Source organism: Micromesistius poutassou, assembly GCF_964030765.1.
Source record: "Micromesistius poutassou genome assembly, chromosome: 7".
NCBI lineage: Eukaryota > Metazoa > Chordata > Actinopteri > Gadiformes > Gadidae > Micromesistius > Micromesistius poutassou.
Genome location: NC_140277.1, coordinates 2,894,437 through 2,922,039, shown reverse-complemented (window position 1 = coordinate 2,922,039; position 27,603 = coordinate 2,894,437). Strand labels below are relative to the sequence as shown.

The window sequence follows — 27,603 nt, the reverse complement described above, 5'->3', positions numbered from 1 at the left end:
ATCAGGTTGTAAAAAAGAGTGAAACAAAAGAAATGCGATAATCTAGCAAAAAATAAAGACATTACTTCTGTAAGTCAGTTGTATATGGTTTTTATTTATTGTATGTTAATATTATGTATTTGCAAATAAACACAAAATTCAAAAGCTGTAATTAATTCATCAACACTTTACTTAGTACAGAGTAAAGCGCGATGTGGTATGGAGAAGTTTGCTGCCCCCTTCAGGAGGGCAGGGAATATTACAGTAAAGCAGTAAAAACATGGACAAACAATGGAGCAAATAAACCCAATTCTACAAATAAAGCCCCTGAAAACTCTAATTTTTCACATACATAAATATGTCCTCAATTGATTTATGGTATTTGTATGGGGATAAAACAAATAAACTGCATTGCCGGGAGCAGCGATATTGTACAATACACATCTTAGAGTTGTTTTTCTCACTCTCTCTCACTTTCTGACTCAATAGCCCTTAATTGTTTTCTAAAGGTCTAAATTTGATTTCAAACAAAGCTCAAACTTGCTGTCAGTCCTAGGTTATCAGGTTATTGTTGTTTATATAATTTAAATATGATGCACAAATGAAATACTTTTTGTTACTTTATCTACCTCACATTGTGCCAAGTACCAGAGGTAGAATTTCAAGAAAAAAAACAAAAATCTGGCATTGGGGACAAACTGCATGGCAGTCAGTGCCAATACATTAAAATTAGTAGCCAATGTTTTTTTACAGTGCCAACCGAAGCAAATGCCATGCATTTAGAAAGCTGTGGTGTCTCCAAAGTCTTTATTCCATTTCACATACAGACCCAGGGTCTGTGGGCTGATGCTGGGCTTGATTCGCTTCAGGGAATCCTCAAAGTCCTTTAGCCTCATGCGCCGCATCTGAAGGTAAAGGAAAGGAGACGGTTTATTGGCTGCCGAGTTCACCTAGACTCTACATAGCCTCCCCCCTTACCCCCCCACACCAATTGTATGTTCTAATGTACGTCCTGGCACTTAATGTACACACTTATCGTATGTTGTACTTCCCTTAAAATAGTACTTAGCATTGTGTACCGTCTTATCCTAGCTTTTTGTTTAGGGGGAAGGGGTTAACCTATCAACTGTTAGTGCTTGCCACTCGGTTCTAAGAACCTACTGTACCGACAGCAATATATTATTTCTCTTTCTTCTGACAAATGTACTTATTGTAAGTCGCTTTGGATAAAAGCGTCTGCTAAATGACCCAAATGTAATGTAAATGAACCCTAACTGAGTTCACATGTGTGACCAAACATGTTCTCTACGTGTTGAATGAGATACCTCACCTCACTAATCGCCACGCTCTTCACCTGTTCCGGTCCCAGTTCTGTGTGGGAAACATGTTTTTATCAGCTTGTTTCAGAACAAAGTGGTAGTAGTAATAAAATGGCAGTTAATATAGAACCGGGAACATCCTTACCCCTGATGGGTCCCAGAGCGGCGTCTTTGGCTAATGAGGTGAGGTCACTTCCTGAGTAACCAGCTGTCACCCTTTTGAAAATGCACACCATGGTATTAAGGGTGATGTCATGGCCGACTTAATAGATTCATGACCGTGGGAGGGGAACAGTTTGAGGTCTTAGAGGATAGAAATGTACCCACTTGGCAAGATGTGCGAGCTCTTTTTGGTTCAGGAGCTCCCCTTGTTTTCCTAGGAGGTGTGTGAGCAGCTTGACTCTAGTCTGGAAGTTAGAAGAGACGCATAGACACATTGACATTCACTGCTTTCTCAAAGACAAAAAGAAAGAAAGGACTTTTAGAAAAGACAATCGACAGATAAACAACACATAAACATAGTGCTTACCTCTTCATCCGGCAAGGCCACATATATCCTTTTGACAAAGCGTCTAACAGAGAAAAGCACAGATGTTAATAAGGTTAATATTCAGACACATTTTGTGGTTAGCACACTTGACAGACTAGGACAGATCAAGTTATAGCTCAATTGTAGTCGATCACTCTTAACAGAAAACAGGTGTGTGTGTGTGTGTGTGTGTGTGTGTGTGTGTGTGTGTGTGTGTGTGTGTGTGTGTGTGTGTGTGTGTGTGTGTGTGTGTGTGTGTGTGTGTGTGCGTACCGCAGTGCTGCTTCATCCAGCTCCTGGGGCCGGTTCGTTGCTCCCATGACTAGCACTCTGTCATCCCCCCCTGACTGCACCTGAACCAGGAAAAAACTGGTATTCAGGAAATGTCTGCACTTCTACAATTGAGCACATGTGCAGATTTTCAGTTTCTCTTGAGAGTGAAGAAAACCAAAGCTTGTCTTACGCCATCAAACTGGAGGAGGAACTCCGTCTTCAGGCGACGGCTGGCCTCGTGCTCTCTCTCGCTCCTCTCACAGAGCAGGCTGTCCACCTCGTCTGAACCACAGAGAACATCACAGTGTAAGTCTCTTGTTTGTCATTGGTCCCCATATAACTCAGGGCCATTCTGAACAGTGAACTTCCTTGTGACACGGCAAGCAACAAATCCACAAGTCACAAATAGGACCAAAAATATGGTAGGACTAGCAAAAATATACATAATACAAATAAAACACTAGCCCAATTCCAGAGAATATAAAAATAGGGAACATAGCATATATCCTGGTGGTTATAGATATAGGGAGAGTAATAATGAACAATAAATACTTTAAATATATTATAATATAAAGCAGAGGTGCGCCGATGAATATGTACCTTAAATGTAGGTAATGTAAATGGAATGTACAACTGACCAAAGAATGTCTATACATGTTCAGGTGCCCAGTATGATCAATATGTTAAAGCTGATGCAAAAGGCTGTCCAAACCAGCCATTGTCAGGCTGTACATTTGAACATGAGACACTTGTTTACAACGTTTCACAATACATAAAGACCCACCAATGAAGATGATGGATGGTTGTAGTTCCCGGGCGACAGCAAACAAAGCTCGCACAAGCTTCTCACCCTCTCCCACCTTGGACAGAAATTGAGCAATTCAACAATGGCTTTAAAGGAGAATTCCGGTATTTTGAACATTGAGCCCCCTTTCTGGGTTGTCTAGGATGAAATAGAGTGGTTGTCACCGAAATTTTGACTATTGGTCCTGTCTCGGGTATTTGGCTCCATTAGAATCGCCCCTGCCTGCTTCAGAACGGCTGGGAACAGGCATGCACAAACCTGTTCTTAAAACAACTCTAAACGTTTGTTTTCAGAAATGTGCAACTCACGAGTTAGTGGTGTTTGTTGATGTTCCAAATCAAGTATCGTAGCCAAATACAGTTTCTGTCATGTTGTATTTGGCATTTTGTAAATCCCATTGATTTCTTCCGGAAACAGAAAGGGGGGCCGTTTACGTTTGGTTGTAGTCTTTTCGCTCAGTTCTAGCCCTACTGTTGTGACGGAGAACCGAGCGAAAAGACTACAACCAAATGTAAACAGCCCCCCTTTACGTTTCCGTTCAACGAGCAATGAGTCTTCCAACAGAAATCAAAATGCCAAATAAAACACAAAACTGTATTTGGCTACGATACGAACGAAGACCACCAACCACTCGTGAGTTGCATATTTCTGAAAACATACGTTTAGAGTTTTTTTTTTAAGGACAGGTTTGTGCATCCTATACCCAGCCATTCTGAAGCAGGCAGGGGCGATTCTAAATGAGCCAAATACCCGAGACAGGACCAATAGTCAAAATTTCGGTGTCAACCACTCTATTTCATCCTAGACAACCTAGAAAGGTTGTCCTTTAATAACACACAGCAATGAGATACCTCTGATCTTGTTGAAACTTGCCAGGTAAATAAAATGGCTGAACTCACATATTTAGAGGTCAGGGTAGAAGCACTGATGTTGAAGAAGGTAGAGTCTGACTCCCTTGCGACTGCTTTGGCCTGGTAGGAGGACAGACAACAGAAGAAGTAAGGCAATACTGCTGGATAAACATCTGCCATTTGTTTTTGTTGAGAATAGGAACCACAAATAATATACGCCCTGCAATATTTTACACAGTAACCTCTGTCAAGGTAGGCAAGGCAAGGCAACTTTATTTGCCTTTATTTATTTATACTTTAACTTTATTTATTTATACTTTTCATACACAAGGCAGACTCAAAGTGCTTCACATATAAACATTGTCATACAATAAAAAGAAAATAATAGATAACTAAAAGAAAAAAAGTAAAATAGATAGAAAATAAAGGCAAAGTTAAAAAGCATTTTAGAAAGTGCAATGTAAGGTAACTCACCAACATGGTCTTTCCATTCCCAGGGGGACCAAACAAAAGCATCCCTCGGGCTGGAGCCCTCAAGCCGGTGAAGAGCTGAACGGGGTAAGATTCAATGGTCATTGGTGTATCTGTGGAGTTTGCTTTACACAAAATAAAGAACCTGACCACTAAACCTAAGACCACATGCATGTGCTTCAATACAGGTGATGTACCTCTGGCCTCAATGCTGGTAGGATAACAATTTCTTGAAGCGCTTGTTTCGCTAGTTCCTGTCCGGCAATGTCCTCGAAAGATATGGCTGGTCCACTGCAATGAACACACAAAGCAACCTCATATTCATCGTTGTTCAAGTTCTAGATTAAAAGCAGTGGAAGAAGAAGTAAACTTAAGTAAACTATTTTTACCTGTCAACAATTTCATTTAGGATCATGTTGGCCAGTTTGCTGTCCACATTTTTGAAGTTTTTCATATCTCTCTTGCGCGGTTGCTTCGACGCTGCCGCTCCTTTAACATTCGGGCCTCGGCCTGCCTGTGGGGTAACCTTGGGGAATTTAAATTCACAAAACAGGAATTCAATGCCACCCAGAAGGCAAGAAAAAACTCCCTTAATTAGCAAGGAGGAAATCGTGAGAAGGAACGCAAAGTGGGGGATCCCTCCTTCTAGGGATGGCCAGGAGTGCAATGGGTGCCATCATTTACATACTTGCAGGCAAAACATTTTCCGTTCGAAACAACACAAGCGTTAGAAACTTTGGTCTACTGTTCATAAACACGCTAGACTTTCTGTGGCGTTCACCTTTGGGTTGTTGGCTCTTGGTGCGGGCCTGCCGGGTGGGGAGGGCCTGACCTGACCAGAGGCGCCACCAGCTGCGGCCGGGCCTTTAGGGGCAGGCTTGGGTTGTGGGGCAGGCTGGCTTCCACTATTCTGGGGACTTCTGGGAGCTGGGAAGCCTCTTGTAGATGCCAAAGTGGCCTCTGTAGAATTTGAAAAACGCTATGTATAAAACATAATAGCATTCATGTTTTAGTTTAGCAACTCCACTACTTTTGTTTTGAGTTGGGATTAGGCATGTCCGACCATCTACTAGTGATGTGTCTTTTGCGACCGAATCAGTTTGAAGGAGCGACTCTTTAACAAGAACGAACCGACCTGATTCCTCGTTTCACTTCTCTCTCGTTTGTTCTTTTGTTCTCCCACAGAGTAGACTAGTCGCTGTGTTCACTGTTAAGTTAGCAGAGTGGTGAAGAGGGACAGAGATGGGAGCCATACAATTGTTTGCTGTTGTCTGTTGAGTCTAGGATGCTCTCGTCGAATTTTAGCCAATGAAAGACGGGAATGCATAGCAAGTTGTAAAGGTCACAGCTGACTTCTCGTTCAGTCAGTCACTTATTCTTGGCTTGACGGCTGTAGCCCAGAGTGTTTATGGCTCTGCTCAAGGTGAATATACACATTAGCCACTGTTGTTTTGTCTAAAAGTACACATAATCATGAATTTGCAGCTATGTTTTTGCCTTGAACTACTGTGTTGTGCTGACCGTTCGTGACCACGATCGTTTGAGAACGAGGAGCTGAGAACCGTGGATTCCATGATTCACCGCTATAGACGTTGTACCGGAAACGCGACTGAACGAACGAACGAATGAACGAACGAACGATTCTGAACGTTTCTTCTTGGCGAACTGACCAACGCAAACTGAATCAAGGAAAATAATCATGAAATCCATCACTACCGTCTATCTGCTCCACAGGATGTGTCACATTGTTTTAATGTTTCCATCATGTGTCACTCTTCCTGGTCCTATCTGTGAACGTATTCTTAGACCACAACACAACTATTGTCAACCCCATTTGTCGTTCGTTACTCTAGAAACATGACAGGACAAACCAAATTAAAAAGCAGTTTTAAAAAATGGAACATCTGCTGTAGCCGATTGCTTAAGTGGGACGGGCGGTCAACTAATATTCAAATTCACTAACCCGTAACTATCACATCACTTATTGAAATTCATAATTATTACTTGCCCAAAAGTGAGAGCCGTTCTTTTGCCATGTTGAGATTGGTTACCATTTTATCCTGGAGTCTCTTTGTCCGTTCATACTGGTCTCCTTTAACAGAAAGAGAGTGAACCGTGAAGTCAGCAGGGGCATGTCTAAACGCATACACAACATGGGCTCGGGGTGCGACCCTACCCTCTCCTGTGACTTCTACGGCAATTCCACGTTGAAGGTCCTCAATGCCTTTCTTATACCACTGGACAGCCTCCTCTTTGACTCCTGTCATTTGAAAGAGACAGGGGGACACGTCGATGAGCCACTGCTACACATCATGACAGACACGTGTTCAAATACAATAAACAAACCTGTATCATCCTCGTCGATCCTTAATGCTATGGATATGTACTCGAATGCCTGTTTATGATAGCCTTTAATAATGTCGCTATTGCTTTTGCCTTTGCTGTTATTCATTCTGGACGCCATCGCTGCACAAGTTTGCTTGTAGACGTGACATATAGTTTTTAGCTCTACCTTGAACCTGAACTTATAATAAGCTTTTTCACAATGAATTAAGCCGAAATATTTGGGATACGGGCATATAACGGCTGACCGCGACAGAAGGGTTTCCTGCTCACTGAGGAAAACGTAAACATCACAAAGTCACTACTTCCGCCTTGGTCATCAGCACTGGACCAATCAGAGCACTAGGACCAGAACATTGGTGATAGTCTTTTGTAGACTTTTGTTTGACATATGATGTTACCTCCGTGCTGTGGAAAATAAACAACTTCGTAAAATGTTGTTACAAAAAGAAAAAGGAAAAACGTAAAGGAATGGATTGCTTAGGAGTTTTAACGGATGGAAGTTAGAACATTGAATCTCGATTAGATCTCCTTCATTTATGATTGAGCGATATTGGGAATATATTCAATTAGTTTTTTTATTCATCTTTGAATATTGGAGTCCATAATTGTGTAGACAGCTACACATTGTTGTAAACTCGCGAGAACAAATTGCACCCGGGCTGAACTGGACGATAACCACGCCCATAGGACTGGCGTCTCATTTTACACTCGTCGTTGATTGGTTAGGAAACGACCACACTGACGCGTCTGAGTTTCAGACACGCCTCGTTACCTGCCTCCATATCCTCCACGATCAGTATTCTGCCCCAGAACAACACTACTCTGACAAGCCTGCAATTGCCCACTAAACCCTCGTTACAAAGACCGTTGCAGGACTTTTTTTTGCTTGATTATAAAGGTAGTCGATTACCTAGTCGTTCCTTTTTATAACTTGGTATAACCGGTTAAAAAAATAAGATAAAAGAACGACAGGCAGACTGTACAAGGCTGCTAGTCCGGCGGTAGCTTTCTGACTGAGCTTCCCCCTGAACTCAAACCAACGAGACAAAGCACCCTTTTTTTAATCTAAAAAACGATTCCGTGGTGGTGTTTTTTCAACCCGACCAGAGAACCAAGATAGGCAGCTTTGGATCCAAGATGTCGAACCGAGTGGTGTGCAGAGAAGCAAGTCACGCCGGCAGCTGGTACTCCTCCTCGGGTAACTTGTCCGCCGAGCTCCGCCCGCAGCGCTAGCACACCACGTCCGCTACAGACAGGGCTTTAACCCACAGGTCGGCGGTCCTCCACCCTTGACCTCTCTCCTGCTCGCCTTTCCTAACCTTTTCTCTATAGTGGTAGTAGTGAGAGTGACATCTGTGGTTATGGTTTGACACTTCAGAGGGGTTAGCTTCAACTAATCCAGCTACTGATCTGAGCTAGCTGCAGTCCACTGTGCTTCTCCATTATTGCATTTGCTGCATTGGTGGTCTGGATGCCTTTAAGCAATGTGTCTCGGACGGAGGATATCAATTCTCGTATTTTACTTCTGCCGTTATTTATTTTATTTTTTAGATCAGGGTGTTGTATGCATGGAAGAACAGTCAGCTTGTCTTGTATTGTAGGACTATCCGGCCCAGAGCCAGCTAGGCTGGCCGACTGGAGATGTCATAATGTAGTCATTTTGAATATGTTTGATTTACGGAGATATATCGGGATTGCTGAGCACACACAACACGTATAGTTCGTCCCGCTGTGTGAACAAAGGATTGAGAATGGCTGTGCAAAACATTGAAGGTTCATATTGCCACAACGACCCCCTCCCCCACCGTACCGACCATATAGCTTCTCTGCAAAATCAACCCTGCTCTAGCGTCATCCATGCCCCTCCTGCTTGTTTTTCCAGACTATTTAACCTAGCCAACCCCTTTATCCATCATGTATGTTGATGGGTCATAGATGGCAGCCATACTCTCGTTTACTTCTCATTCCAATTGGATGTATAAACCAAACCATCCTGGTACCAAATATTCTTGTACAACACTTGACTAGAATGTAAAGATTCATATGTATAAGCAATCTCTCTGGTTACTAATAAACTCAAGTTGTACCTGGTTTTATTTGAATGGAAAGCTGACGACGAATGAATTACTAAATGCATCCATGTATTTTCTGTTTATTTCCCAGGATCACAGCTGAATGCACAACTAGATAACTGGTTGTCTCAGGCACAGTCCAGCATTGGACCTGCAAGAGCCATCATTGCACCGTAAGCAGAACTGGAAAAATGACTCACCGCAATGATTAATGCCACGGTGTCCACTGCTAATAATGCATCTTTGTTTTCCAGCCATGCCGGCTACACCTATTGTGGTGCCTGCGCAGCACATGCATACAAACAAGTGGACCCCTCTGTTACGTGAGTCATTTGCTGCAACTGCCTCACACCCTAGTGAAACGCCTCATGCATGATAGATTGCAATAGTCGGTAGAGAGTGACAATCTGTGATGGCCAGTGGTGGGGGGCATGTGTCTTGGATTCAGTGAGGTAAAGTCCTGTTGTTGCTCCAGTCGTAGGGTGTTTATTCTGGGACCCTCGCACCACGTGCCCCTGTCCCGCTGTGCCCTCTCCCCTGCCGAGGTCTACAAAACACCCCTCTATGACCTGAGGATCGACCAGAAGGGTATTCACTGTGTCTCATTAAATTGGTATTGGATGATATGTCACAGCTTCACTTACAAACGGCATGGGGGAATAACAAACAGAGCCACACTGCGCCTATTTGTTTTGCTATAGTCATGTTGTATAATCCTATATGCTGCCAGGTGTTATAGAAAAGGAGAAAAAAACGGTACCCTTGATTATGTGTTCATATTCTCGTCAAGAAAGTTGTGCCACGCAGGCTTTATATAGTGCTTGGAGAGACCAGACGTCTCCCTTGCTCAGAGGGCGATGGTGTGATTAATTACAAGGTCTGGAGTGCTGCAGAGCACCTACAGAGATGTCTTTTGAAGTACCTTCTTCCTCACTGTTGAAACAAAAGCAATCCAACCCTGAGAGAATTGAACAAGGTTATATACGCACACTGAAGTACCACCCCCCCCACTTGTCTTCCAGTTTATGCTGACCTCTGGAAAACGGGCATGTTTGAGCGGATGAGTCTGCAGACGGACGAGGATGAGCACAGTATTGAAATGCACTTGCCTTACACTGCGAAAGCCATGGAGAGGTAAGCAGGCTACCGTACTCTAGAGCCCATGGTATAAGAAAACGCACGGCATACCTTGCTTCCTGTGTGCCAAGGTGTCAGCACTTGGCACCGATATACCGGGAGCTAATAACCATATCTTTTGTTTTCTTCTTCCACTTGAAATTAAATCAGATTTTGATACATATCCTCCAAAGTACTGCTACAAAGTGCCAGCTCAACCATGGCATGTGTTTGACATGCATAATCGATATAGCCTTCTGTGTAGTGGGCAGCAGTTCAAAGGCCGTTTCTAGCTACTGAAATGCTGGGAGCAGGTAACGGAATGAGTCGAGCATCTACTGTCATAGCGTGTGCGCCTAAAATGTCAGCGGCCAGGGGTGCACACCTTCCAATAGGTTCAAAAAGAGTTCCATAGGAGACCTTAGTGGAGGAGTCACAATTGTTGTCTTATTTGTACATTGACTTATCAATGAACTCTTAATTGTCCCGCACACACCCCACAACATATGCAGTGTAGGACACATAGTAAAAGTATGCCACCATCCCATCTGCAGCCACAAAGATGAGTTTAGCATCGTCCCTGTGCTGGTGGGTGCACTGAGCGAGACTAAGGAACAGGAGTACGGAGCACTGTTCAGCAAGTACCTGGCGGACCCCTCCAATCTGTTCATCATCTCATCCGACTTCTGCCACTGGGGTGGGTGCCGCCTCCTTTATGTCCAGCTATTGAAAACCTTAATCACGTGTATGTTGTTCTCTACTAGCTGGTGGTGATCTGACCTTCCTTCTACCTCTTTAGGTCAGCGGTTTCGATACACATATTACGATGAATCCCAAGGGGAGATCTACAGATCCATTGAGAACCTTGATAAAATGGTGGGTCCAGATCTACACCGTGTCTAACATAGAATGTGTTAGAAAGTTAGTTGATAGTGATCCTAAAATATCTGTTCTGCCTCTGAAGGGAATGGGCATTATAGAGCAGCTGGACCCAATGTCGTTCACCAACTACTTGAAGAAATACCACAACACCATCTGTGGCCGTCACCCCATTGGAGTGCTACTAAACGTAAGTGCTCCCGCCTAAACTCAAAACATCCCTCAAATTATGAACTATGTTTAGGCCTTAACATTAGTAAGGACAGCTGTAAGGAATAATAATGATCTTGTTCTGGAAGACGAGCTGGAGGTTTTGTTCCACACTGCATGTTCCTTTTGGACGACTTTGATTTTCAATGTGTCCGATTTTTTGATTCGTTGCTTTGCAGGCGGTGGCGGAGCTGAGGAAGAACGGTTTAGAAATGAACTTCTCCTTCCTGAACTATGCCCAATCTAGCGAGTGCCGGAACTGGCAGGACAGCTCTGTGAGCTACGCCGCCGGGGCCCTCATCGTTCATTGAGGTCCGCCCCGTGGAGGAGGGGGAGGGGACTACTGCCTATTGCCATAACCTGATCCAAACCCCCCACCACCATCACCCACTGAGCACCCACCATCTGCAGGAAGGACCTAGAAAACCTAGAATGCCAATGACTTCCCTCCACCACCCTCCCTTAGCGCTCCCACCGATCTCCCCTCGGTGTGTTGGGGGGAGATCTCTTGGGTGGGGTGGACCGTTTTGCTGGGATTGCAGTTTTGCTGGTTTGTAGGAGCCTATGGTTCAGTAGCGTAGGGGGGCATGCTGGGTATTTTGGGGTGCCTAGGGTAGGAGGAGGAGGGGGTATTTTGGATCTCGTAAGGACTAGGGTTGGTCCGGTCTTTTTTCCTCCACTAAATAGGACAAAGGATACAAGTTGAAATGTAAATTTCATTTTTGCGACTCCTCCAGTGTGCTCGTGTTTTTTTCCCCTGAGAAAGTATGATAAAAGAGAAACTTATAAATGAATCAAGAGCATTTCGAGGTCACCTGGAAGTTATGGGTTTGACTGACATCTTCAAGCATTATGCTACCTGATAATAGGGGTTGCTACTACCACAGTTTGTACAAACCTGCTTATTGGTGTAGTTGCTAACAAAGGGCTGCATTCAACCCAGTTCACTAACCCACTGCTGTACATACCAAATACATTTACTACTATTATACTTATACTAGTCGACTAAAAATAATCCTTTATGCATAATTCGTTTTCTTTATTTAATCCACTTTTGGTAGTTTTTATTAGATTTACTAGTATTTACAAGCAGTGTGGCGGTGCAATTGAACGAGAAAGTGTTGTCGTTTATGCTCCCCATTGTTTAGCTGTACCCAGTTATCCAGCGATGCCCTAGTAGCACTGAATAGATGTATTAGCGGTGTCTGACTGCTGTCTTCATGCTGTGTATACGTACAACTACTAATTTGAATCCTGAACGTTCTACAGACCTTACAAACAATATGATTAAAACAATTTGAACCTGTAATTTAGTCAACATTACAAATAGTCTTCTGTGCAACCGACTCAAGGATTCAGTCAAATGTAGCGTTGCAACACATTTTCTGTGTGCCTCACTGAAGCTATTCTCTAACTGGTGGATCCCTTCTGCTGAAGTCAAGTGTTTACTGATTAAAAAGAATGCACTCCCAGCCCCCCTCTTTTAGAAAATAAGAACCTTGGGTTTCGTTGTCAACATGGGAATTGGTTTTGTTAATATTAAGCTATCTCACCGGTCAAAATCGATTGACCGCACAACTGAAAAAGCGAGTCAGCTGTGACTCATCCAATCAGTGAAGAACACCGATAAAGCATGACACACTGTGCTATTGTGCCTTTGGATCACTGCTGCACACTGAAAACCATACTTTTCCTCATCTTATTTAACAACGTTAGCCCTGGTTTGTTTATCTCTATCTGTATCTTCTTTTTTTTAGCACCCTGTGTTGTCTTGGAGTCATCTCCTTCCTACAGTAGGGAGTGCCCCCCCCAAAGCCTGACGCTGAACCTCAGCACGGCGTCATTTTGAGTTTGTTTTCTGCTGTTTAATTGTTAGATGTGTTTTCATTTTTTGTATTATCTCTCTTGCATAGAGAATGGAAATTCACAAGTCACAACACCTCCAAAATATACTGCTTAAATACTCCTGCAAAGGAGCTGTTTCTAATCTCAGGTTCCACAGAGGAAACAAATCCCAAAATACAGTCAAGGCTTAAGATTCATGTTACAAAAAAAGTAAAAATATATTGAAAAGGATGTCCTCTCATGTGTCTTTATTAAAACAATGGTTATGTGTTGCTTTAACATTTAACAACGAAAAAAGTTACTTATTTGAGAGATTATCATTCAAGTTTCTCTCAATATGGATGTATGAAATGCCCATGGTACAAGTACAGTAAACAGTGGTGTATACAATATAATGTATGTAGACAGCTTTGTGGGTCCATATTAATGCGATATGCATACAATCTCGATATTACCACCAGAGGGAGCTATAGTGAATGATGAATTAAGTCAACTTAATTTCTTAGTCGACGTTTTCCCTTTCGTGGCATTGTGGTTCTTACCTCGTCTGAACATCCCTCTACCGACGTTTTTTGTTGGTAATTCTCACCCACCAATGTTAACCATCCAATATATTTTGTATACATTTTAAGTTCAATTGTACAATTATGAATTGGGTCTTGCCATTAAACTCCATCCCAGTAAAACAGGATGTATAAGGGTGTAAACTATTCCTTTTTGCTTATGTTCACCAAGCTTCTTACCTCAATGAATGATGACATTTGACCCTGCCAGTATTGTGTTTGCTCTCAGCATGCATGCATAAGGAAATCTATTGTTCCCTATTTCTTTAAAAAGGGTGATTGAGTTCACTAGTACTGGCATTCATGTAGGATTATGTGTAATCTTACAGTGACAGACCTTGTATCCCTACCTTTCAGCCTTACTGTTTGAGAACACTTACTTCTGCAGATGTCCAAACTGCACATACAAGAAACTGACTTTCAAATGTTCACATTTCTCTCCACCTTTTTCAAATCAAAGAGTTGGGTTACTCTTCGTCCTCCATCCCCTTTTCTGTTGAAGCTTGACACGTTGGACTCTGAATAACCCGATTCGATCTGACCGCTGACCCATTAAAAACAACTTGTTTTAAAATGGGTCCGTTGATTTTCCTGTTGCTGTAACCAAGCAGTTGTCATTTACTGTAATGGTGGTCGTCTCTCTCCGTGCCAACGGTGGCTCCTTAGCGCTGAGAAATGGGTGAGACCTTCCAGGGTTGAGGTCAGAGAGGACATTTCCCAAACTTCCAGGCCACCCAAATGCTGTCGCACTGCAGTTTTCCTCCCAACTGGCAATCCAAAAGCACACTGGTTGCCAGTCAGTGATTCATTATGAGCCCTGAGTCTGACTCCTGCCGGGGCAATGTGTTGGCGGGGTCCATATAACCACTTTTATATGAGTTTCTGGTTCCTTACTTCTGAAAGAGGGACGTAGAAGTGGGCGGTTAGTAGCGAGGGTGATGGTAGCCTTCGCTCTTGGCGCCAACCACCTCTGCATATTCAGCCAACCCCTGGGCTGCACTTAGTCGTCGAGCAGAACTGTTTTTATTTACATGTCTTTTTACAGTAGTGTGAAGCAGTACAAAATACATCCTGTCTAATGATGAGCATGCAGCTTAAGATGCCTTTCTTACAGCGACTGGTGCCTCCCTTAATCAATGGAAAACCATACAAACTACTTAGTCTTGATCACATGCCCTCCAGTAGCATAACAACTCTAGTTTGTTATTCTAGCAACAAAATCTGCAACAATGTTCAACAATGCTTGAAGAATACTATCAGTTGTCTGCTCAGCTGTGATATTACTTTTTGATATTGCAAAATAAGCAGCATTGTTTACTTGCAAAAGTGGTTAACTTGGCCCAAACTATTCTTGCGTTTGTTTCCTCAAGTTTAAGAGGTGGCATCCTATTTCTTGCCTGACTTGCCGCACTCCCTCCTATTTTGGGAAGGAGTTAGCAACGCTGTCTTTTCCTTACCGATCCTCTGTTGAGAGAGGCAAATCCCTCAGAACATGGTGTTTCCCTATGAAACCCAAATGCAAACCTGATAAGCTGTGTAAGCTAGCTGGGGATTCTGGCAGAACTGGTTGCAGTCAGTCTACCGTGCCAGGCCTAGTTCCCCCAGGAGCGCCCTGCCCAATCCAGGTTCCACCACTCCGGTTTCTGACAGCGTACAGCGGCAGCAGCATGGGGACGTACCTGCTGTTTGTGTCAGCCGGCATGCACTACTTCCCAAGGTAATGGAGCGCAACTGGAGTGTCAAGTTTTATCAGGGTTTTATACTCCCTTATAGGCCTAGCTACAGGTCCTTGATCGGTCTGATATAGAAAGGCCTATTCTGTCAATTGGGGAAATGTATTTTGAAGTTGCAACAGCATCAAGGGAAATGGTTGTGCTCTTATAGGGAGGACATTGAATAGCCAAAAGTTAATTCAAATTGAAAACCTTAAAGGTATGTTTCATTGGACAGAACAGCCACAAATACCAATTCAATACGGGTTAGGGCTTCAATTCCCACTACCCCATGCTAAGAATGCATGCACTCATGGTATTTAGACTGTATTACTTGGATGCTATTACGATTAAGATGCTCTAGATGAAAGCGTTCCACCAAATGGCATGTATTCATAGCTCATCTCTGTATGATTGAGATAATGAGCAGCTGCCCTGAATGAAGAGGTGACACCACTTAGATGCCTAGAGCCTGCCAATATTTCCACTGCACTCCACCAATAATGCTTTTGGCACTCATTGTTATTGTTGCATTTGTCAGACATATTTGTTTGCACTAATGGACGCATTTACTCTGAGACCTGACAGCTTTGCCTGGTCAATAAGCTGAAAATATTGTTACTATTACGAAAACTTGCCTGGTGTGTGCAGGGGGAGAGGAGAAACCGGAAGTATCCTCCAAGATTTCAAAGCGTAACAAGGTGCATCCTGTCCCTTTCTGGTGAGAAAGCCATTCCTTATTTGTATTTCAAAGGTCCATAGATCCAAGAAGAAGGAGATCAACGGTTTAATATTAAGGATAAGGATTCAGGTCTGTTTCTGCTGTCTGGCTAGGGAGATAACTAGGGACTGAAATACCTCCTCATTGAACGAGAACATTTCATGACAGTTAATAACTATATATTAGTGTGTGGTAATGTCTATCAGATGACCGTAAAGAGACATGGTTTTGAAGTAGAGACAAACAGATGTGATGTGCGCATACACAGAAATGCTACACACACACACACACACACACACACACACACACACACACACACACAGGAAGTCCTCAAGCAGACACATGGTTGACCTTCTGCTCAACACTAATAAGTATTGCGTAGTTACATAACTTTATGGCAGTAACACGCAACACATATGGGAATGATTTCATTACTTTATTTAAGGCTTCATATTTGTATACTTATATTTATAAACTATCTTCTATAAAAGAGCTGTGTTTTGACCCCAAGTATCACTATGGTGAGGAAAGTCATCAATAATGATTGATTTGTCATGTGATGCATCATGTGTTAAACAACAAGTGTACCACAAAGGATATTGACCAAATAATCTTTGCCCTAGACCTTTATATAAGTATCTGGTATAAATCGAATAAAACTGAGGGCAACTTCACTTCCAGTTAAAGGCTGCGGCCACTTAAAATGTGGCAAGAAATGTTTTAGAATGATATGATTGACACTCAAGACTTGATGACTACTGTGGCTTGATAACTTATCAGTAACTTAGAGAACACGTTTATCAGCCATTACAGGTTACTTCAGAGCACAATACTCACACCTAGTGTTGTGATTATAAACTGCAAAAATAAATAAATAACTATATTCGCTTTGGAATAACACACAATGCTAAAATATAATCATTATCTACGCATCAACCAGGTCTAGTTTCCATCTTGAACTATATATCGAATATCTTGCAAAAGATCAGCCGTTTCCACAGCAACCTGCAGTGCGTTCATCTTGGCGGCGAAGCAGTCCAGTACGGCCGGCTGCGCCACGGCAGGACCTCCAGGGGGTGTGGCAGGAGAGAACTCAGCGTACTTAGTGTTCAGGAAGGTCCACCTCTCCACGGAGGAGCTCCTCACCAGCCCACAGCCGCAGTGAGCCGGGGGCTTCTCCTCCAGGGCCGGGGCCTCATCTACGGGGACGGTCCAGTGGTGACCATGGGTCAGGTCCACCATGGGGGTCCCCCCGTCGTGCTCCAGAGCCCGGGCGACGGACTCCAGCGAGCGGGCGAAGGCCTCGGCGCCCAGCAGGTACTCTGTGTGTGAGCAGCCGAGTGACGACGTAGCCTCGGCCGCTTTATTGATACCCTGTGACGGGGAGGGTATAGAAGGTGATTAGTGTTGAGGTAGGCTCACAGGTCAGACTTGTGAGAATCAAAGGAAGAAATGGATCAAAAAAAGTAGGATTGACTTAAGTGTTGTCCAGTGACCAAATATTTTTTTGCTGTCTTTTTGGTTAATTATTGAGTGAGATGGACAGGAAGCTTTGGGAGAGAGAGGGGGAGGCATGCAGCAATTAGACCACGGGCAGGAATCAAACCCGGGCCGCGGCGGTAAGGACTAAGCCTTTAATGGTACACGCTCTACCAAGTGTCCATATTGTTTAATTCTTGTTTTAATTCTTATCGCAGCTTATATCAGGACTCATGAAAAGGCGGCGTGGGATGTGCTGTGTCAGGAGGGGTCAGGAATGGGGGGGGGGGGAGAGGGATCAGGACCTCGTAGCGGACGTAGGCGGCCAGGTGGGTCTCAGTGCACCCTCCTCCCAGCAGGGCAGATGGCTCCCTCAGGGTGAGCCTCAACACATGCTCCGCCTTCTGAACCACCACCTATAAAACCAGCACATGTATCACCCTGTTTTCATCATCAGCTCTTATTGTATGGTTACAGTAACCGCTGCATGGTAAGAAGCAAGCCTTAGTGATATGTGTCTATGTTGTGGTTATCTATCATTACAGATGAATATCTATCTTACGAAATATATAAATACCTATATACGTGTACACACACACACACACACGTATACAAATATAAATAGTTAACGTGTTACGGACTAGCAGGAATGGATTATGTAGGAATTGAACGCCACTAAATGACGATAACTTTATGAATGAATAACTGGTTCTTCTGCCAGAGTCCCGAGACCAGATCACATAGCTTATATATAGCCTAGATAATTAAATGTAACTAATATATAGCTAAAATGTAGTACATAACTATTGCCATACGGTGGTGCTTTGGTCCAATGTAAAGTGGGAATTTTAAACTGCTCTTCATGGAGATAATTTAAAATGCGAAGTGAACTTTCTGTTAACATTGAAAAGACAACTAACATTCTAAAAGGTTTGACTATTATTCCCCTACATTTACCTTCAGTTCGCTCAACAGGGTCTGGTTCCTGTGGCAGAGGACCATGGTGCAGATCACTGCTTCACCGGGGGCTTCTAGATGTAGCATCCTCTTAGATCCAAAGTTCTTAACGTTCAAGCCTCTTGCAAGCCCGTATGCCTCTGGTGGTATCGTGGTCACTAAACTAGCCAAAGGTTGTGAACCTGATGAGAGACACAATAGATATGTATGGAAGACTTTCGATATAATATATTGATCATGCAATACAGTATGTACATAGCAATGTCTTCTCATTTTATCCATTAAGCAGTTTGTAACCGTTATTTTGCATGTCATCAGATTCTTTATATTATATGAATCATATTAGGACTACACACATGCATATATTATAGATATGGGTCCCACCTGTAAGTTCAGCAAGGGGTTCAACAAGAGCAGCCCCAAGCCTCTCCAACACCACGACGCCATGCTGATTCAGGTACTGCTGCAGGACCGGGTGGATGACCTTCTGACACACAAACAGCTTCACCTGGTCCTCCACCGCACACCGCCCCAGAACCAGCAGCTGATCCACGATCTGGGACTCTACGTCTACCCCATGGTACACCTCCAACATCCCCTCGTCCGTTTCAAACAAGTCCCCAGAGAGAGACACACTGAACAACACCATTTTCGTTGGCTGGGATTGGAAGTTATGCTTGTTGGAAAGTTTGAAATGATCTGGTATCTCCACCGTCAGCCCAGGGAACACCGCAGATTGTGCCACAGGAGGGCCTTCGACAGACACAGTCACTGTGCTACCTAGCCTGACATTGCCAGGAGTTTCACATGGGACTGTTAGCAAAAAGGCTTGCACAGCCAGCATGCTTATGTGCAGTGCTTCTTGTTCTGTTAGCATGCATGCTGGCTTGCTGGAGATGACACTCCGAGCTAATGTGATCAAGTTCTTGCTGCTGCTAAAGTCCAACTTCACTTTACAGCCACAGTCATCTTGGTGGAGGTATGCAGTGCATATGTCCAACAGATATTTGTTTATACTGATTGACAAGTTTCTTCTGAGGCCAGACAGCTTTGCCTGGTCGATGAGTGCAAAACAAAGGATTGCTGCAAACAAACCACAGTCACTGAAACGACCCACATGACCAAGGACAGAAGCGGAAATGAACTTGAGGAGAGGGTGTGATGGGGACACAGACTGGAGGAGAACCTGGGAAGTGGATGTAGTAACAGAGTGACCCCCTATGTTGTTATGGACTTGCTTAAGTTTGCCATTCGGTCCAAAACAAGACGTTAAGAGCTGATTGAAGACGTTCAGCTTCTGACAAACATCAGGGTTTTCAAGAGGCAAATCAGTGCACAACGCTTGCGATTTCTTTGAGAGACGAGACATGACTTAGTCCTAAATAATGGTCGACAATAGGCTTCTGTAACCACGAGCCATACTAACAGAGTATGCACGGCTATTCGGACTTGTATTCCGTCAGGTAAAAAACAGCATTATATATGCAAGTTCTCTACAACTAGTCGGGGATATGTCGTAACCTTACAGCTCGCTCCGTGTTACCACCGGCTTCCGACTAGTCAGGGATAAAAGCGCCTACAGTAGGGACCCATCGATAGTGGGGGCTGCGATATTGCCTGAAGAAAAAAAACAATAACAGAGATACATTTGCATTGGCGTGGATCTTTTTTCAAATAAAATTAGTATATTAATCATGATACATAAAAATAAGGCTATTGTGTTATATTTACTCAGATAATCCGTCAATATAAACACACTTTCTAGCTCGGCGAGCGGTTTCTGCAACGAAAACGGGTTCTGGGGGGGTCCTTTCGCGCGAAGCGGTTAGTTGCTGAAAATCTCTTAACTTTCCCCCTGTTTTAAACCTTGTTGAATAAAGGTGCTGTTAACTAGTCTACTAGTGTACAAAGAATGCAATTATCTTACGTAACAGCAGGCGTTTGTTGATAATATATTGGCCCGATCTGGCAACACTGACCCTGACGAGGTGCGAGACTCTGACGTCATCAATAATAAAGTCACGTCGCAGCGTTTCAAACGAAGGGCGGCAGTGGACTGAATTGTAAAACTTTAATATTATGTGGTACGCTATGTCATTGCTATGTATATAAAAGTCATATACGATATGGATAACTATTTCAATGTTCGTCATCTTTTGTTCAGCCATAATAGCGCAGTTGCAATTGCAACACAATAATGTAACACTGGAGTCACTTAGCTCATTCTAGTAACGTTATGGTTGATTTTTCATGGTCGAATGTAGTGACTACCTTTTAACTCCTTATCCACTCATTTCAGATCACTCTGGCCCCCTACTGACTGATCTTAACTGAGTTGTCGACTAGAATGGCTCCTCAAAAGCTTGTCATCAAGGTAAGTGGGACATCACAGATCAGGATACATCGTCGTAGGTCATTCAGTTCTGTTCTGTTCTCAATGTTCAAAAATGTTCCTTCAGTGCCGAAATAAGGTAATCCATTGTCAATTTATAACTTTACTATAACTGAATCGTGATGCATTTTACTCGATCTATTTTGATTATGAGCAATAAGGTTCAAAGAAAAACTCCCCAAAATTAACTTCAAAAGAATACATTTATGAATATTTTTTTTTTCGAATGTACATTTGTTTTTTATTCAGAATTTAATGAATGTACGGTTTAAATCATGGTTTGATTTTAATATTATTTAGCCACAAGGGGGAGCTATAGACCCGTACCACTCATCAGATAGTTGGAAGATGCGTTTAAAGTCACAATGGGAAGTCTCAAGGCTGACTTGCCCCTGAATGTAGCAACGATATTGGGCGAGGAGAAACCCTCTCTATTGAACCTCCATGCTCCGTCTGCAATAATTCACATCAGATGTTCCCACTAAGTGCAGGTAAAGCTGACAGCCCCCTCCCCTTGTTGATGTTTCATTTATTGAACCGTGTGGATGAGTGCAGTGGACCTTCTCACTGATCTCCCACATCCTCCGTAATTCCTCCTGTGCCTAGTTTGACCAGATATTGCGTTTATTCAGTCCATTTGTTTCCTATGCATGCCTGCATGCCCCCCCCCCCCTCACCCCCACAACTCATTCAGTTTGGATGTGGGAGACTAAAGCCCTTGTTTCACTTAAGGTTGCTTCCCAGCGGGCTTATAAAAACACTGTTATGTGGCTCTGCCTGAGAAAATGTCGAGAGTCTACGCACTGTGCTACACCAGCTGACCACAAACAAGCATAAGGGAAGGGATCTGTCCAAACAATAGCATTTAAGGCGCAACCCAGGGCTTCCCTTTCACTAAGCAAACCGCCACCAACATGTGGTTTAATGAATGACAAAAAAAACGAACCAATGGGAAACAACAGTTTGCCCGCCTCTTCTATGCACACACACACGCACGCACGCACGCACACACACACACACACACACACACACACACACACACACACACACACACACACACACACACACACACACACACACACACACACACACACACACACACACAGACTCCCTCTCCTACACTCTAGCCAACGTACAGACACACAAATAAACTTTAATCATACTCTACTCCAGCCGATACACACCAGCTAACACACACACAGACACACAGACCCCCACACAGACCCCCCCCCCCCCCCCCCACAGACACACACACACACAGGCAAAGAATCATACTTTGTAGTCTGCGGCTATCTAATGTACAAGTTATCTCCTCAATTTCCAAGGGGGTTGTGTTTGAGGTGGTCCGGCCTCCACTGGGCTTTACGATCTAGGCTCCTGGCATGTTTTCAAGAGCGGCTCCCTTGGTTGAGGCCGCCGAGCCGCAGGGGGTGCTGGAAACCTCCCTTACTCACATCGCCCTGAGCCTGTGTGACCCACCACTCAGACCTTCGCAAAGAGCCCCCGGACATGGAGAACAGATCCTCTCCGGGACTCATGATCTGGCAGGGGGCCGTGCTGGTCTGCTGCGGACCACCATCTGCCTTTTAGTAGTGTCCAGGTACCACAGGGACCCTCTTTTCTGATGTAGCGGGCGGACCAGGGGGGGGGTTTCAGATTGGGTTTGAGGGGGAGAGGCCTTGAGGGATCCCAGCACTGTACTGCATCAGAGGTTGGGAAGTGCTGTTGAGTGTTACTGTGGGTGAGCTCATAGCGGACCTCACATTAAGCCCTGCTGCGCCGTGAGCAGAAACTCTTCTTTCTTTTTTTATTCGAGCTGTGATTAGGGTAGATTAGGTGGCTGACCCGGTTCCTCTTTGATCCCCTAATCTGTTGCTCTTCTCTGGGAATGAGCACCATGGCCTTCCTTCATGTGCCTATCTCCTCCACAGTAAATCAAGGATGGCTCTGACCTTGCTTTGCATGTTGAATGTTAGCCGGAAAAAAATCCTGTCTGTTCTTGCTCTTGGAATTTCTCTCCTGGGCTGAGCTCTTTTTTTTTTTTTTTTTTTTTTCTTATCATCATATGTAAAACACTCAGGTGTCCTTTTAGGTAAAATTCGCTTCAGTGTGCAATGCTTAAGGGAAACAAAGCAAAACCATTCATTAAATGATGTCTCAGCAACAACAATGATAGGACAGGCGCTGGTAATTATCTTAAGAGGAATGACCGTTGAGCCCGAGAACAAAGACTGCAGGAGTGGACTTAAAACGACGTGAATGTGGCTTTAAAACACGGTCGTCACATCTCACAGATGTAAATACTCCCCCCAGGGCAGGGAAAGAAAGAGAGGGAGAGAGAGAGAAAGAAAGAGAGAGAGAGAGAGAGAGAGAGAGAGATGCAAGTTTTATTGAGTGAGACTGCATCTGCTGCCCCTTCTATCCCAATGTAAACATCTGTGGCTGGTTAGTGTTAGCCCCTGGGCTAAGTGCAGACCAAGGGGCTCTGGTTCTTGTACAGTGTGATAGCAATGGCAAAGGGCAGCGAGGTGGGGGGACGCTCCGCCTCGCTCACTGCGCTTTGGGCCCCGTGCCCAACTCTGAGCAACGCCGTTGGGAGGATTTGGTGCATGGTCTGGGAGGGCGATAAGGAAAAGGTAAAGAGTGTTTTTCGGGGGGGAACTGAGAGTTGATGTAGGCCAGAAGCCTTCAACATCAGAAAAAGCAAAAGCGGGGTTCAGTGTGGATTGATTGGCTGTTTGTTTATTTACTGGTTGCCGGCCAAAAATAGACTAGTTTATCGTGCTTGAATTTGAACTATGGTCAGTTATTGGGGTCGTCGCTGTAATCTTCCTGATGTGTTTTCTATCCCCTCCTCGATGGCTATGGCACGCCACGCAGTGGATTATGGGCAGCAGGGAACTATTAGTAGGGGAAGTTGGGCTTAGCCCGCAGGACGACTCGTTTCTATTCATTTACTGTGTGACGGTTCACAAAGGATGGCACAATAAAGGAGAGGGGTATTAAATATCACTTTTTGGTGCGCTCATTCATCCCCCCCCGCTCCCAGTTTATCATAAAAAAACGGTGGCTGGAAGAGAACAAAACACCGCTGGCCCACTTTAGCTCTCTCTTCTCTGTGAAGGGTAACTTCCTGTGGAACTTTCTCAGCACAGCGTTAAAGGGATCGGCAACGTATTATCCTGCGATTCCTGTCTGTACCATGCCACGAGCTGGCTGTTGTACACAACAACAACAACAACACAAGCCCTCTACTCGCGATTCCCATGCTGCTCCACTGGAGCACCGATGTTTAACATGATGTTAAAAAAACAGTGTGATCCATAACACTGCCACACTGGGTGTTGAGATCATTATCAGCCTCTCAACAACACGTGATAATCTGACTTTAAATCTAGACGGAGCCTGGATTGTCTGCCTGTAAAATGATATAGTGTGTACAAAGATGGTGCATCAATTATTAATTCTTATCTGCAGATATCAACGTGCTGCACTGAATCAATGGTTTTGGTTGTGTCAATTGAAAAATGAGGTCATTGAAGAGCTCAAGATACGCTACTGTCTGTAGGGCATAACAATGAAAGCAGAGGAGGAAGTGCGGGGACGAATTTCATGTTAACCGATATGGTACACAGCAACATCTAACATACTCGGCCCTGTCTGAATGATTACCTATTACATGGAAATGGCAGATGAAAGTTCAATCTTCTTCTTCGTTGGTGTTTTGCAAAACTTTTGTATTGTAGATTTCAAAGATGTCAGAGTCAAAACATAAACTTTAGAGCAGAAAAAGCCCCCTGTTTATGTATTTAGGTTAGAGTGATGGGTCGTGGAATGTTACATTTGTGCCTTTGATGGTAAACAGAAGATCAAGCTGACTTGCTTTTAAGTTGTGTGCACCAGGAACCTTTTTAGTTGTTTCTTCTTTTCAGAGCTCCTCATCTCTGGGATACACGGTTCATTTGGTTTCCATGAATGAGTCCACAAAGGGATTTCTTTTTTTTTGCTGCTTGTGAAGTTTTGCATCAAATAGAGACGGCAGCTTGGTTTGGAAGGCTCATCACATGGGGGTCAGGGGTCATAGCCAGGGTTCACCTCACAGGACCCTCTTTGTGTTCTAAGATGGTCAATATAATCACCCGATAGGATTGTAGTTGGAGCCTTTGTGCGCGGTTGGATTCCACCAAAACCACTTTCTTAAACTTCAGGTTAGAGAGATTAAATGTTGCAGTCTTATGACGAAAAAAAACGAAGCAACCCAGGAATGCAGGGCCTTCACTGAATCCTGAAATGCGCTAGGTGAACTAATACATTCTGGTTAGTGTGATTTTGTTAGGTTGTGTTCTTGGAATTAATGAAGCCCACCATTCGAAAAACCCTGAAAATCACATGTTGTTTGTTCGTGTGAGTGGTAGAGAAATGTTATCGTTGATGGCAAGTTCCCAGGCTTATCTTGTCTGAGGCCTGTAATGTGATAAAGGAGGACCAGGCGAGCGTGTCTGGCTCTGTGTGCAAAAAAAAAGAAGACAAACTTAATAAACTCACCAAACTATTTCGCTCTCTTTCTCCTTCTCTTTCTCGCTCTTCTTTTCTTGCTCTCTTTTTCTTGCTCTCTTTTGCCTTCCCTTCTTTCTCTCTTTCTTTCTCTTTTCTCTCTCTCTCCCTCTCCCTTTCTCACTCTCTCTCTCCCCTATAGCTATATGCTACTCTAGAGCGACCACCAGATGCCTTCCCCTACCTCGGGATATTGATCACATTAGTTGTAATTGTAAGCAACGAAGCCCAGTGGATTCACCCGTTAGTGAATCCTGCTCTGACCATCAAGGGATCGATGGCTCGGATTCAGTGTTCACTCGTCAATAACACTCCCAGCCTTGAGTGACACTATCTCCTTACTAGGGGTGTAACGATACGTGTATCCAAACCAAAATATTTCGGTACGGGTCTAACGGTTCGATGCATGTTTCATTTCGGTACGTACCGAGAAAAAAATAAAATTAAATAAAAAAAATTAGAATTATGTTTTTATTGATTATCACACACTCTGTGAGTGTCTTGTCTTGTCCTGCTGTTTTGTGTTGAGGACCACAATGGAAATAAGTCCTGGACTTTATTGTGTTTTTATCCTCAATTGTATTTATATTGATGTCTTTTCATTTGTGTAAGGCATTTGTTTGATACAATTTAATAAAGCAAATCAAAATCAAATTGTTTGATAAAATAATAAAAACTGCTGTACCGAAAAACATACCGAACCGTGACTTAAAAACCGAGGTACGTACCGAACCGTGACTTTAGTGCATCGTTACACCCCTACTCCTTACACATCGGAAAACAATAAAGCTCCGTAATAGATGGCTAACCGCAACCGTGTGTTGACATTTTAGGCCCCAAAAGAATGTCATGCTAGGATCCGGACACCGTTGTCGTCCCTGCATTCAACTCGGCGAGCCAGCCTGGGACTCTGCATGCCGTCGGGGGGCTTCACGGCCTGATTGACAGGGGCCCGTTCGCCACGACCAGGGTTTCCCACGCACTGGTAATTGTTGAAAGCAGTCAGCTGAAGCCACCGACCGTCCTTAGCTCGCCATGAGACAAAAGGGAAGATCTTTAGGGGGAAGCGGTCCCCACACGGCCACACACAGACGCACACATCCCGTTCTATACGTGAGAACCACCCTCATATGCAGAGCCGCGCTCCGACCCATTGATTTTTATGTCCCTGGAAGAACGAGTATTTAAAAATAGCTTTTATGATGGCTCGATCCCCTGCTCTAATCTATGCTGGAGTATGATGATGATGGGGAGTTGATGGGGAATTTAATATTTAAAGTGACTCGAGAATGAGGCCTCCCCCTGTTGTTGTTGAGTTTTAACAACATTTTGAATGTGACCAAGTCCGAGAGGACGGACATAAAACTTAAAGTTATACAATTGTCAGGCACATTGTCTTTAAGGTCATTAATCGCTGGCCGTTTTTGTCCTGTCAGTTTACACAGAAACATTGTACGTATGAGTGGATTAGTAACAGTTCATAAATAAGAACAAATGTGTCCATTATTAAAATGAGAACTTGATTCCCTTTTAATTCACCGGTACAATGTTAACCTTGAATAAACAGACAGAGGGTTGCCGTGGTTACATCTCCACAATGACATTGCAACCATTGAGTGGGGTTGAATGAGCCTTTTGAATCAGGGGCCACACCAGAGTTTCATTGCTTAGGGGTGGTGGGGTGGGTTGGGGTGGTGCTGGGGGTGGGGACACCATTTTACCATTTTTGAGATGCATGTTCCATGCTGTTTGACAGCTATAATACCAAAGACCCTTTTGGGGTTTAGTAAATCAAAAAAAGGGGTAAACTGTCCGGATCCAGTCAGTAGTTGAATGTTTGGCTGTATTTGCATTAGTAATTGATTACAAACTGTCCCACATGTTAAAGAGTTGCAGGCCGACTATTCCTACACACTGTTTAATAAACGTTCAATGTTGACCATGTGAGGGCGCTCTCTCCACTCCACAGCGTCTCGCCTTTAGAGAACATTAAACACTGGATAAAGACAACCGCCGTGTTGATATTCCCCTTCAAGGGAACACTGACAGTGTTGAAGCAATTGCCATGTCAGTTGGACTGATCGCATCCCCATGTTGTGTATTTCAGTGTGTATTGTATGTGTATCTGCCTACCTCCCTCCCCAAGATACGAATATCAAAGGTGGTAAAAATATCCTTATCTTGCAACAAGTAGCCTTGTGTCTAGAATACGTAATTCATCATTAATAAACGTATGGATCGTTCATATTTTTTACGATAATTTATCCAGGAATGCCAGGAAAGTTAATGTCGTGGACAATGGAGGGGCTTGGTTTGAAAATACTTCTATAAAGAACGTTCTTGTCTATACAAGGCTTGGGTTTGTATTGTGGTCCTGATTGAAATAACATCTCAGTGGAGACCTTGCTGTGATGAGGCCTGAACACTCACTGTTATGAAGTGACTACAGCCCGCCCCCCCGGCCGCAGCGTCCGGCCTCCGTTCCGCTTCCGGAACCGTGACCTTGAAAGCCCATATGTGTGTGTGTGTG

At 43.8% G+C, this 27,603-nt stretch overlaps 4 protein-coding genes across 4 annotated transcripts in view; 2 read left to right on the top strand and 2 right to left on the bottom strand.

Annotated features, from left to right (window-relative positions):
- Positions 1 to 74: 74 nt before the first annotated feature.
- LOC311350444 (spastin-like) lies at positions 75 to 6,830 on the bottom strand. Its single transcript, XM_084470464.1, has 16 exons — positions 6,574 to 6,830; positions 6,404 to 6,487; positions 6,236 to 6,319; positions 5,009 to 5,187; positions 4,617 to 4,753; positions 4,425 to 4,518; positions 4,231 to 4,305; positions 3,805 to 3,876; positions 2,885 to 2,960; positions 2,291 to 2,382; positions 2,101 to 2,180; positions 1,828 to 1,870; positions 1,626 to 1,705; positions 1,444 to 1,514; positions 1,310 to 1,350; positions 75 to 884 (listed from the first exon to the last, which is right to left on the bottom strand). Exons 1-16 carry the CDS (start codon positions 6,689 to 6,691, stop codon positions 759 to 761), a joined length of 1,452 nt encoding a protein of 483 aa, XP_084326590.1. The 5' UTR covers positions 6,692 to 6,830; the 3' UTR covers positions 75 to 758.
- A 553-nt stretch (positions 6,831 to 7,383) lies between these two features.
- Positions 7,384 to 12,926, top strand: memo1 (mediator of cell motility 1). The gene is made up of 9 exons (XM_084470389.1): positions 7,384 to 7,771; positions 8,737 to 8,818; positions 8,900 to 8,968; positions 9,121 to 9,233; positions 9,668 to 9,779; positions 10,316 to 10,458; positions 10,561 to 10,637; positions 10,726 to 10,830; positions 11,030 to 12,926. Exons 1-9 carry the CDS (start codon positions 7,711 to 7,713, stop codon positions 11,159 to 11,161), a joined length of 894 nt encoding a protein of 297 aa, XP_084326515.1. The 5' UTR covers positions 7,384 to 7,710; the 3' UTR covers positions 11,162 to 12,926.
- A 3,524-nt stretch (positions 12,927 to 16,450) lies between these two features.
- mkks (MKKS centrosomal shuttling protein) lies at positions 16,451 to 19,660 on the bottom strand. The gene is made up of 4 exons (XM_084470441.1): positions 18,512 to 19,660; positions 18,128 to 18,309; positions 17,476 to 17,586; positions 16,451 to 17,065 (listed from the first exon to the last, which is right to left on the bottom strand). The coding sequence occupies exons 1-4, from the start codon at positions 19,494 to 19,496 to the stop codon at positions 16,634 to 16,636; spliced, it is 1,710 nt and encodes a 569-aa protein (XP_084326567.1). The 5' UTR covers positions 19,497 to 19,660; the 3' UTR covers positions 16,451 to 16,633.
- Positions 19,661 to 20,076: 416 nt separating this feature from the next.
- Positions 20,077 to 27,603, top strand: part of slx4ip (SLX4 interacting protein) — a 32,951-nt gene continuing 25,424 nt past the window's right edge. Inside the window, exons 1-2 of the mRNA XM_084471047.1 lie at positions 20,077 to 20,211; positions 20,427 to 20,501. Of these exons, the coding sequence (XP_084327173.1) occupies positions 20,475 to 20,501 (27 nt within the window). The 5' untranslated portion in view covers positions 20,077 to 20,211; positions 20,427 to 20,474. The remainder of the gene's footprint in view (positions 20,212 to 20,426; positions 20,502 to 27,603) is intronic.